This window comes from Rhinatrema bivittatum, chromosome 3, assembly GCF_901001135.1.
Source record: "Rhinatrema bivittatum chromosome 3, aRhiBiv1.1, whole genome shotgun sequence".
Taxonomy (NCBI): Eukaryota; Metazoa; Chordata; class Amphibia; order Gymnophiona; family Rhinatrematidae; genus Rhinatrema; species Rhinatrema bivittatum.
Window position 1 is genome coordinate 558,905,435 of NC_042617.1, and position 13,187 is coordinate 558,918,621.

At 46.1% G+C, this 13,187-nt stretch overlaps 1 protein-coding gene across 1 annotated transcript in view; it reads left to right on the forward strand.

Annotated features, from left to right (window-relative positions):
- Positions 1-13,187, forward strand: part of REPS1 (RALBP1 associated Eps domain containing 1) — a 566,482-nt gene that overhangs the window by 175,784 nt on the left and 377,511 nt on the right. The window contains 1 exon segment of the mRNA XM_029596463.1: positions 4,833-4,995. Within this exon segment, the coding sequence (XP_029452323.1) occupies positions 4,833-4,995 (163 nt within the window).

The following is a 13,187-nucleotide window of genomic DNA, read 5'->3' on the forward strand; positions in this document are numbered from 1 at the left end:
GAACATCTCTGAGCTCCCTCAATATCCTTGGATGAATCCCATCAGGCCCCATGGCTTTGTCCACTTTCAGGTTCTTTAGCTCTTCCCACACATTTTCTACTGTAAAAGGATTTTCATCTATTCCACTTCCCTCCAGTTTCTTGTTGTGTAGAGATGGTCCTTCTCCAGGGTCTTCTTTAGTGAACACAGAGCTGAAGTATTCGTTTAATATTTCTGCCATTTCTTCGTCTGTCTCCACACATTGATCATTACCACCTTTCAATTTCACTATACCACTTTGGACCTTTCTCTTTTCGCTGATGTATCTGAAAAATGTTTTGTCACCATTTTTTATCTCCTTGGCAATCCTCTCTTCTGCTTGATTTTTTGCCAACTTGATTGTTTTCTTCGTCTCCCTCAGTTGATACAAATATTCTTCTTTGTGCTCCTCCCTTTGGGATCCTTTATATTTCTTGAATGCTGTTCTTTTAGCTTTAATTTTGTCAGCCACCTCCTTTGAGAACCAGATAGGTTTCAATTTTCTTTTGCTTTTCTTTACGTTTCTAACATATAGAGCAGTTGCCTTGGTGATTGCTCCTTTTAGATTGGTCCATTGCTGATCCACATCTCTCTCGTTCTCCCATCCTTTAAGTTCTTCCTCTTTAACATGGGGGAAAGCTGAGAATCACTCAGCAGTGCATAGTTTGGAGGGAGGTATCTTCAAAAGATACTAATGAAACAGAGAGAGCATCCTAACAGAGGTTCCAATAAAAGCAAATGTAGTCCATTTGCCTATAAGTAAAGAACCACTTGAGCTAAGATCCTTAATTATCCCTGTCAACTGATAAGCACGTTGTTATTTCAAATGTCTGTATGCCATTACCAGAAGTCTAAGAAGTTAGGAGAGTTAATGTGTTGAGCACTGAATGAAGAGGTAGATATAATTGGCATCTCAGAGACCTAGTAGAAGGAGGATAACCAACAGGACAGTGCCATACCAGGATACAAATTATATCACAGTGATAGAGTGGATCAACTTGCTGGGGAGGGAGGGCATTTTGTGGTATAAATGTCCCAACAGGACAAAGATCTTGAGACTTAATGCCTAGTAGAATCTTTATGGGTAAAAATCCCATGTGTGTAGGGCTATATTATCTATACCAGCACTATTGACTTCACTTAGCACAAATTGTTATAGATGAATAGTAAATATTTAAATACTACTGGTCCATCTGGCTAAAATGATCAAATAGACAATGAAATGCTAAGAGAAATTAGGGAAGCTAACAAATTTGGCAGCGCAGTAATGGAGATTTCAATTACTCCAATGCTGACTGGGTAAATGAAACTTTAGGACATGTTAGAGAGGTACAGTTCTTGGATAGAATAAATGACTGCTTCATGAAGTAATTGGTTCAGGAACTGATGACAGAGGGAGCCATTTTAGATCTTATTCTTAGTGGAACATATGATTTGGTGTATGAGTTAACAGTGGTGGGGCCATTTGGCAATAGAGATCACAACATGATCAAATTTGACTTAATGACTGGAAGGGGGGACAATAAGTAAATCTACAGCTCTAGCACTAAACTTTCAAAAGGGAGACTTTGATAAAATGAGATAAATAGAAAAAAAATGAAAGGTGAAGTTACAAAGGTTGAGTATACAACAGACATTGTTTAAAAATACTATCTTAGAACCACAATCCAGATGTTTTAAATGCATTAAGAAAGGTGGAAGGAAGGCTAAACAACTGCCAACATGGTTAAAAAGTGAGGTGAGAGAGGCTGTTTTAGCCAAAAGAGCTTCCTGCAAACATTGGAAGAAGGATTAATTTGAAGAAAATAGGAAAAAACATAAGGATTGACAAGTTAAATGTAAAACATTGATAAGTGAGGCTGAGAGAATTTGAAAAAAAGCTGGCCATAGAGGCAAAAACTCATAATAAAAAAAACTTTAAAAAATATATCTGAAGCAGGAAGCCTGCAAGGGAGTCGGTTGGACGGTTAAATGATCGAGGGGTTAAAGCGGCACTTAGGAAGGTAAAGCCAATGCGGAAAGACTAAATTAATTCTTTGCTTCGGTGTTTACTAATTAGGATGTTGGGGTGATACTTGTTCCAGTGACTTAAGGTTAATGATTGAGATGAAATGAACCAAATCACAGTGAACCTGGAAGATGTAGTAGGCCAAATTGCCAAACTGAAGAGTAGCAAATTGCCCGGATCAGATGGTAACACTCCGGGTTCTGTAAACTCAAAAATGTCTTATTAAAATTGTCCATTGTACCTGATGATTGGAGGGTGGCCAATGTAATATTTTAAAAGAGCTCCAGGGGTGACCAGAAAACTATAGATTGGTGAGCCTGATTTCAGTGCCGGGAAAAATTGTGGAAACTTATTTTAAAGAACAAAATCAAGGAACACATGGATAGACATGGTTTAATGGGATACAGCCAGCATGGATTTACCCAAGGGAACTCTTGCCTCACAAGCTGCTACTTTTTTTTTTTTTCCTTAAGAGGTTAATAAACATGGATAAAGTTGAGCTGATGTATATTTTGATTTTCAGAAGGCATTTGACAGTTTCCCCCCATGAAAGACTCCTAAGAAAATTAAAAAGTCATGAGATAGGGAATGTCCTTTTGTGGACTGTAAACTAGCTAAAAGATAGGAAACAAATTAGAATTAAATGGTCAGTTTTCCCTGGTTGAAATGCTTTAGGGATCTGTACTTGGACTGGTACTTTTTAATATATTTATAAAAGATCTAGAAAGGGGATAGACAAGTGAGATCAGATTTATAGATGAGACAAAATTATTCAGGGTTGTTAAATTACAAGCAGATTTTGATAAATTGCAGGAGCACCCTGCAAGTCTAGGCATCCAAATGGCAGATGAAATTTAATGTGGACAAGTGCAAAGTGATGCACATAGGGAAAAGTAACCCATGCTGTAGTTACATGATGTTAGGTTCCATATTAGGAGCTACCACCTATGAAAAGACCTAGGTGTCATAGTGGAAAATTCATTGAAATTGTTGGTTCAGTATGCTTCAGCAGTCAAGAAGGTAAGCAGAATGTTAGGAACTATTAGGGAGGGAATGGTGAATAAAACGTAGAATATCATAATAACTCTGTATTGCTCCATGTTGAAACCACCCTTTGAGTACTGTGTTCAATTCTGGTAGCCACATCTCAAAAAAAAAAAGTGTGCACTGGAGAAAGTACAGAGAAGGGTAACCAAGATATGATAAAGGGGATGGAACCGCTCCCCTACCAAGAAAGACTAAAGAGGTGGCTGTTTAACTTGGAGAAGAGATGGCTGAGGGGGGAATATGATGGGGGTCTATAAACGAGGACTAGAACAGGTTAATGTAAATCAGTTGTTTACTCTTTCAGATAATACAAGGACTATGGAGACGTGCCATGAAGTTAGCAATTAGCACATTTAACTCATCAAAGAAAATTCTTGTTCATCCAATGCATAATTAAGCTCTGGAATTCTTTGCCAGAGGATGTAGTTAAAGCAGTTAACTTTATTGGGTTTAAAAAAAGGTTTGGACAAGTTCTTGGAAGAGAAGTCCATAAACTGGTATGAATCAAGTTGATTTAGGGAATAGCTACTGCTTATTACCGGCATTATTAGCATGGGATTTATTTAATAATTGGATATTTGCCAGGTATTTGTATCCTTGATTGGTCAAGGATGCTAAGCTTGATGGATCCTTGGCTGACCCAATATGGCAACTTAATATTTATTTATTACCCACATGTCCAAAACAGGCTGGGCTGGGGTGCAAGAGAAACATAAATACCGTATTTTTCGCTCCATAAGACGCACCTGATCATAAGACGCACCTAGGATTCAGAGGGGGAAAATAATAAAAAAAAAAAATTGTGCTAAACCGGCTCTGCGTCTGGGCGTCTTATGGAGCAAATTAGGGGAGTGCATAGCTTTTTTTTTCTCCCCATTTTGTTTTCGGGTCTGGGGAGGGCCATTTCGGTCCACTCCCCAGATCAGAAAACGTTTCTTTCTCTGGGAACCCCTCCCCCCCCCCAAAAAAAACCCCCATCCCAACCCTTTAAATTAACAACCCCCACCCTCCTGACCCCCCCCAAGACCTGCCGACTTAATTTACTGCAACCCCCCACCCTCCTGACCCCCCCAAGACCTGCCGACTTAATTTACTGCAATCCCCCACCCTCCTGACCCCCCCAAGACCTGCCGACTTAATTTACTACAACCCCCCACCCTCCTGACTCCCCCAAGACCTGCTGACTTAATTTACTGCAAACCCCCACCCTCCTGACCCCCCCCCCCAAAGACCTGCCAAACATCCCTGGTGGTCCAGCGGGGGTCCAGGAGCGGTCCGGGAACGATCTCCTGGGCGTGGGCCGTCGGCTGCCAGTAATCAAAATGGCGCCGACGGCCCTTTGCCCTCACTATGTCACTGGGACCGACCGCTGCTATTGGTCGGTCTCAGTGACATAGTGAGGGCAAAGGGCCGTCGGCGCCATTTTGTTTACTGGCAGCCGACGGCCGAAGCCGAGGAGATCGTTCCCGGACCGCTCCTGGACCCCCGCTGGACAACCAGGGACGTTTGGCAGGTCTTGGGGGGGATGGGGTCAGGAGGGTGGGGGGTTGCAGTAAATTAAGTCGGCAGGTCTTGGGGGAGTCAGGAGGGGGGGGTTGTTAGATTTTTGTTTGTTTTTTTTTTTATATTCGCTCCATAAGACGCACATACATTTTCCCCCCACTTTTGGGGGAAAAAAAGTGCGTCTTATGGAGCGAAAAATACGGTAAGTTAAAAACTAACAAATACATCAGTGTATGTTCTTATATTCTTATTACAGGACCAGACAACAGTACGAACTGTGGCATCTGCCGCAACTGCCACTGAAATTCGTAGACAATCCAATAGTTATGATGATCCCTGGAAGATAACAGATGAACAAAGGCAGTATTATGTAAATCAGTTTAAAACTATTCAGCCTGACCTAAATGGATTTATTCCAGGTGAGTTTATTCACGTCTGACATGTTTTTAGGTAATGACCCTACCAGTCTGTTTCATTGTAATGATCAGCAAGCATGCTTTGTAAAGCATGTCTGTCATTTCCATTTCTTTAACACTTAATATTTATATGCTTTCAATATGGGTCTGTTTTTGCTACATGCTACAATTGAGCAATATAGTCAACAACTGATGTGATTGTTTTATACGAATGTTGGTATATAAAAATAAATAAATAAAATAAACAACCGGGGTCCGAGCCGTGGCCTACCTGCACCCGGCCCAGAGAGGAAGCAAGGACCGCCTCCACGGCGCACCTCACTTCCTGTCCGGGAGGAACTTAAAAGTACACAAACTTTCTCTGGTGTCTTGTGCCAGGCGTCTCACGCCAAAGGAGCGCAACTAAGGGGCCTGCCCCTTAGTGTGCCCCTTTGTGCTGACCCTTTTGTATCTTGCCGCTTTGTTTAGAATTTGCGCCACCCACCCCCTCTCCCCTGCCCTTTTTCCCTAGCCTGTCCCAAACCCCCATTGCACTTCAGACACTCCTCCCCGCCGCCACACAGTGGCTAGCCATGCAAGATTTTCTATCCCGCCTGTAGAACACCCCGCCCTACCCCCCACTACTTTCCTGCCCATCATAAGTCACTTCTCCCCATTCACCCAACTCATAGGACTCACAACCTTTTCCATGATTCTCTTCAACGCCCAATCCCTCTCTAAAAAAAACTGTAATCCTTAATGACCTCCTTTCTGACTCGAAGCTTGACGTCTGCGCCATCACTGAGACCTGGCTCAAGGACTCAGACACAATCAGCTTCCCAACCATTCTTAAGATATCTTCAATACCCCAAGACCTAAGAAATGGGGTGGAGGCCTACTCCTAGCAGCTAGAAAGCATATAAAGCTCAAACCCATCAACATCAAACCCCCTCCCAGATTAGAGATCGGGCTATATAAATCACATGAACTACAGGTCTGCCTGGTCTATGCCCCCCCTGGCCTCTTAGAACACAACCCATCTCCCCTCATCGAATTCATCTCTGAAAACATCAACATTGAAGCCCCCGCCATCATTCTAGGAGACTTCAATCTCCACGTTGATGCATATCCCCTCTCCTCATCCTGCGAAGCCTTTCTCAACTCCCTAGATGCCATGGGATACAAACAAATTATCGCCTCCCCTACTCATAAGGCTGGTCACACCCTGGACCTATTATTCATCAATTCCTGCATCATCTCTCCCAACACTCCCTCCTGTACCACAGTCCCCTGGTCAGACTACACCATTATCAAAACCTTGTTCTCCATCGAGACACCCTCACTTAATCATCCCACCTCCAACATCTCTATTACTTTCAGAAAACCCTGCCCTAGTGAAGAGCTCACTGCAGCCCTCACCGACTCCTTGTCTAACCTTAAATGCACTGATCCCGAGGCCGCGATCAATTCCTGGAACACTATCACCCTTGACATTGCAAATAAGCTATGCCCCATCACCGTACGTGAGTTGAACCCCTCTGCCAAAGATCAAAAACCGTGGTACACGACTGACCTAAAATGCATGAAAAACGATCTTAGACAAAAGGAAAGAGCCTGGCGTAAAGACCCATCTCCCCAAAAAACCTCCTCCTTCAAATCTGCACTCTACTGCTACAGAACCACTACCCTTAATGCTAAACGTGATTTCTATGCCAAGAAAATTCACGATTACATCTATAACCCAAAAGCCCTCTTCTCTTACGTCTCTAATCTCACAAAGCCAGCCCCTCCAGTCATCCCCGACAATGAAGCAAGCAACAAATGCGAAGAACTGGCACTCTACTTTCATAACAAAATAGCTAGCATACTCCTCAGATTCGCCCCCAACCCCATCCCCCCACCTGTGGGACCTCGTTCAACTACTGCTACCCTCAACTCCCTTGACCTCACCTCCTCCATGGAAATAGTCTTGATCCTCAAAAAGATCAGACCAGCCACCCACCCCTCTGACACAGTCCCCATCAAAGCTCTCCTTAACATACCCGACACTATCGCCAAACCCTTGGCGGACATTATCAACTGCTCCCTCTCATCTGGTTTAGTCCCTGACCCTCTTAAGCATGCAGTTGTAAAACCCTTGCTAAAAAAAAACCCCTCCCTAGACCCGAAGGACCCAGCCAACTTTCAACCCATCTCCAATCTTCCCTTCATTTCTAAAATCATGGAGAAAGTAGTCCATACCCAACTAACAGACTACTTGGAAGACAATAAGATACTGCATTCCTCCCAATTCGGCTTTTGTAAGCATCTCAATATCGAAACGCTTCTGCTTTCCCTTACTGACTTCCTCCTCAGAGGCATGGACCAAGGACACTCCTACATCCTGGCTCTCTTAGACATCTCCGCTGCCTTTGACACTATAAGCCACAACTGCCTTCTCTCCCGCCTAGCTGGCATAGGCATCTCTGGCACCGCACTCCAATGGTTTACATCCTATCTTACTAATAGAAAATACTCAGTCAAAATAGGCAATGCCGAATCCACTCACTATGCTCTCTCCCAAGGAGTTCCCCAGGGCTCCTCCCTCTTTAATATATATCTTACCCCCCTCTGCCAACTCCTATCAGATCTTGGCCTCAAATTCTACCTATATGCCGATGATGTGCAAATCATCATACCTATCAGGACTCCCTGACTAACGCCCTGGACTTCTGGAAAAACTGCCTCGACTCCATCACACTCCTCACCGACCTTCACCTCGCCTTAAACCAGGGGTGGGCAATTCCGGTCCTCGAGGGCTGCAAACCGGTTGGGTTTTCAGGATATCCCTAATGAATATGCATGAAAAAGATTTACATATGACTGAGGCAGAGTGCATGCAAATCTCTCTCGTGCATATTCATTAGGGATATCCTGAAAACCCGACCGGTTTGCGGCCCTCGAGGACTGGAATTGCCCATCCCTGCCTTAAACGCTTCCAGAACAGAACTGCTCCTTATCTCACAACACTCACCCCCCAAACCCACACTTGCAAATGACCCTGCCTGCAATGCCTTTCTTACACAGCCCTGTGCTAGAAACCTCAGTGTTCAGATTGACCAACAACCGAACCTAAAAAAACACATCAACCTGATCCTTAAGGAAGGTTTTTTTCAAACTCAATGTGATGAAAAAACTAAAACCAGTACTTCACACTGCTGACTTCCGCACCATCATTCAAGCTACCCTCTCATCAAAAATGGACTACTGCAATGCACTCTTCCTAGGTCTCCCCTACTCCTCCTTAAAGCCACTCCAAATGCTACAGAATGCTGTAGCGAGAACTGTTTTCAACGCCCATAAATATGACCACATCACCCCTATCCTGAAAAACTTGCACTGGCTCCCGATCCCCTCACCCATCCTTTACAAAGCCCTGACAGTGATTCCCAAATCCATACACTCTCACAACTCAAATTGGCTTGATGAACCCTTCCGCCCTATACGATCTAACCACTCCACCAGAGCCTCCAACAATGGGACCCTCCATGTGCCTTCCCTAAAAAAGGCACACCTCACCTCCACGAGGGATCGAGCCCTCTCAATTGCCGGACCCACACTCTGGAACTCATTACCCCACAACCTCCGGCTTGAGACCTGCTCTTCCAAGTTCAGGACCAACGTAAAAACTTGGCTCTTCAAGCAAGCTAACCCCAACAATGCCTCCCCCTTTAACCCCCCTGGCCCCCCCACTACCAGCACTAACTGAACATGTATAAAGTTTTGGGCAATACTGCCACGCTACTGTGCTGTTTACTCATATTGTTCCTCTTGCATCTCCTATCTACTTGTTCCTATGTGAGTCCCCCCCCCCCCCATTACCTGTTCTTTGTACATTTCCAATCTTTAGTTATGTTGTAAACCGATATGATGTCCCCACTAATATCGGTATAAAAAATTTGTCAAATAAGCCGATTTTTCTTGTAGAATACTAGATGGGAAAGAAGCCTAGCAATCTAGTTAACAGTTTTCCCGTAGATAAGAAGCATGAATTAGCCATGCCGTCAGGGACGTTCTCCGTGCCTCTAGGTGGTGGAGCTCTCAAAGTTGAAACTGCTCTTTGACAGTGAGGCGCGCCCGCTTGCATGATCCTGCGTTGCCTGAAGTCTCCGCAGTCCGTTTTTTTCCGCATGACTAAGTGCACGCAGAGCGCTCTCTCTCCTTCTCAACTGTTTTCTGTCAAAAAAGAAAAGAAAAAAGAGCAGGAAAAACTACAGATGAAAACATATACTTCAGGAACAGGATTGAATCACTGACTGCCCTTAGGAGAAGCGAATAAATCTTCTTTGGGCAACCCCCCCCCCCCCCTCCAGCTGCTACGGGACCTTCATGTCGAGCCTTCTCAGTGGACCTCCTGGTTCGCCCAGGCTGGCGCCAAGGAGAGCTCGGGGGGGGGGGGGGGCAGCGTCTCTCTATATCGGAAGTTGTGTTGACAGCATCGTGTTGGCCCACCGACGCATCAGCTTGTTGAAGCACCAGCATATGGACGCGTCATTCGGCGCACCGAGGCGGGCTCGCAGACACTCTCGCAGCTACATTGATGTGTCCATGTATACTTGGATGTGTCCACAGGTGCACCGCCACATCCGCCGGTTGCTCAACCAATTGGTGGCGCACCAACGCAGAACACACCAGCGACGAACAGTTGGCTCTGCGCTACAATACCAGCAAGCAAGCCATCAGACCACTGAGCGGTTCAGTGCCAACACTGACGCATCACACACACACTGCCTCTAACCACCCAGGGATCATTGATTGTGGCATGGGCGCCCCACAAGCTTTTCTTCCAGTGTGTCGGTCAGCAAAGAAAAAAGGGGGGTGCTTCAGTCACCAGTTTGGTTCAGGGCTCCAGGACCATTCCATGAAAAGCTTGCTCACCCCGCGGTTGCCATCTGGCAGCCTTCTACAACTGCCGGCTCCCCTCTGCCATCTTCCCATGCAGCAATCTTCTCCGGGCACTCCTATCTGAGGGACTTGTTTTTCCATGGGGTAGCCCTCACACCCCGCTGAACTATTGTGTGACCGGTCTCTCTTTTGGCAGATCCGTCTCATTGACTTCCTGAGAGAAGAGGGACACAACCTCGATGTAGGGACTCGTCAGGTCCGTAACCCACAAAGCAGATGTTTGGAATCCTTTGAAAATATTCCGTACACCACGGCATTGCCTACTGTGTGGACTAAGCCCTAGGCATCTCTCTCCTGAGGACGGCTGGCTTCCTATCAAGTAGACCTAAAAAAAAAAAAAGTCAAGAACTTACAAAGATCTAGCCTTCATCCAATACCCCTGGCAAGGAAAGTATGTCTCGATCCTTTCGATGGAAAGGTGCTCCAATACACAATACTGCATATGACAATGGAGAACCACATGGTTTGTGTGGTGCAGTCTTTCACGCATGTCTCCATTCTCTGAAGCCTCTGTCCTAGGACACTCTGCTTTGAACACTACATGACATAGAAGAAGCTTCACGATACCTTCCTCAGTGATATGAAGATTTAGACATTTTTGGAGAAATCCATCACCAACGCCATGACCGCTAGTCGCTGACCTTCCTTACGGACAAGCGCAGCTGTGATATTAAATGGGTGAACCATCCTGTCTTCCTGACATTCTTATTGCTGACAAACTGGTGAAAACAATCGAGGTTCTGGTTGGAAGTAGTAAGTAGTAACTAACGGTCAGAGCAATGGACTCCGAACCACGAAACCCAAGGTTCAATCCCCACTCAGAAATTACTAAGCGAAAATTACATATGGGTAACAACCTTTCTCACCTATGGAAATGGAAAGTAAAGGTCATGTCTCTGTCCGCAGATGATTCATAAAAATCATATTTCGGGATGGCGTTCTATCTGTCATCTTTACTGACCATATTAGATTGACTGGCCCATTAGTGTCGACTTCATCCTTCACATTCGCAGGGGAGGCGGTGGCGTTCTTGAACCCCCTGCCAGCCTCCATGAGCCATCAAAGTTTTTCTAAGGCTCCATATTCCCACCACCTTTAGTAGGAAACAGGCTCTCCCGCTTCATTCTGTCTCAGGTCAATTGACCTTTACTCTCGGCGTTGTATGGGGGTACACTCTCTCAACTTCTTTTCTTACCGCACCTGGACTGCCTGGCCCACCGCAATTCACACTACAGGCTTCTGCTATAGGAATTCAACCATCTCCTCCCACAATAGTACCCTCCCCACCCCACCTTCACCGGAGCTTACTCCCCTTGACAAGGAGTACGATAGTCTCCTTCCAACCCGAACCTTAGTTCTCTCAGAAGATACCCAATGAGGAATGGATTCTCTGCACCACAGGTTTGTCACCAAGGGTTTTACGGTGGTACGGGCGCACCATTTCGTCGACATGGAATCCAGATATATTTCCTACCTGGACGACTACCCATTCTGCTTCACAAAGGACAGTCAGGTCCCGGATTCTCTGCAGAGCAGTGGTAGGAATCCTTGAATGAGTAGGATGCAGATCCATCTCCCTGCATTCCTATTTTTCTACCTGGAGTTAGTAATTTCTAGGCATACGTTTTACCTGTCTGATACCCTCACTAGGTACTTTTCAGGCGGTGTCAACCCAAACCCCCCCCCCCCCCCAAAAAAAAAAGGAATGGAAAGACACACTATATGGTTTTTTTCCCATCTCGACCTCTTTGCATCTGAGCAGAACAGTTTACTCGACCTATTGTGCTGCCGCTGTCCAACTGCACCATCTATCACAGGTCACGTTCCTTGTAGACTGAAGGAAGCCTACTCCCATTACCGGCCTTCCCAGGACAATCCAAACTACATCGCAGATATCGCAAACCTAATTTTCAACACTCTAGTGTCAGACCAAGCAGGCGTGATACTCCTCCCTATTTCAGTTATCGTTGACCAACCGATCCCTCTGGAAAACAGCCTTCTCGCCCAAGCGGTAATTGCTCCACCGCTTCACCCATCTTGAAATTGAATGACTCAGATCCCAGGTCGGGGTTTTTCCCCTAAGCTTGGAGTTCTTCTGGTCTCTTTGCAGAACACATTCTCCTTCGCATAAACTACCAAAAAACCCCAAAACATGTTGCACCTTCGGGTGCTTTGCTATCAGCGCAAACCCGCTCGCCAGTCCACCAGACCATCTCCAGTCTTCCTCCATCTTCTTGACCGGAGCTCTCTAACCGGCTTCGGTTAAGGCATACCTCAATGCCATAACCCTTGCCATTCCCTCTCAATCTGAATCCACTCTCTGCACCCACTCACTTCCAGGTTCAGGTCGGGGTCTTACGTTTCCGGTTTCAGCCCAAAAGCCAATAATTCCATGGGATATTGTTATTTAGGAGAGTTGTGGGTGGTCCTTGGACCGGTGGCAGATGACCACGCCCCCGGGGAAGATCCCGAGAGGGACCACTGGTCAGGCTCAGAGTTAGGAGACAGACATGCACTAGTTCTTTTATTAGACAGTGTACTGAACCACCAGAGGTGGCAGTAGTGAGCTGGAATGCCCAGCTGGGCTGTAGTCCCTCAGATGCTGGAACAGCGATCCCTGGAGGCAGAGCTGTAGAGAAACTGAAATATAGTGAGTAGACAGGATATGCAGAGTTCATGAACAGAACCTGATGATAACACTCACACAATGTCTCAAAGAAGCCCAGGAGCTGGAATGAAGTAGGCCCTCGGAGTGAGTACCTGGTTCCAGGGAAAGCTCTGAGAGTGCGATGGTAACTCACAAATGTAGTAGGCAGCGATGACTTCCAGGCAGAAGTGAATTCTGAAGAAGTCCGGGAACGAGGGCCCTCGAGCGAGTACCGGTTCCAGACTGCAACCTACAAAGTAAGAGAGAGAGCGAGGCCCCCGAGGAGCGGATACTCCTGGTAAGTCCGAGGAGGCAGAGTAGCTTGGAAAGACGTAGTGAGTCTGTTGCCATTCCTTGCTAACTCGAGTTAGCAATTCAGAGACCTTTAAATATCTGAAGCAGATGACGTCATCTCAGGGGGACGCCCCTGAGGTTCGCACCACTTCTGGTACTTGAGGTGGGGCCGCGCCGCGCGCACCCCTAGGCATCAGGTGGTCAACATGGTGGATTTCAGCCTCTGGCCGGTCCGGGGACACCGGACGAGGTCGACAGACGCCGCGGCAGCCAGCCTTCCATCAACCCCGGTGGGAATCGCCAATGCGGTAAGGTGGGTGGAGTGGAGACG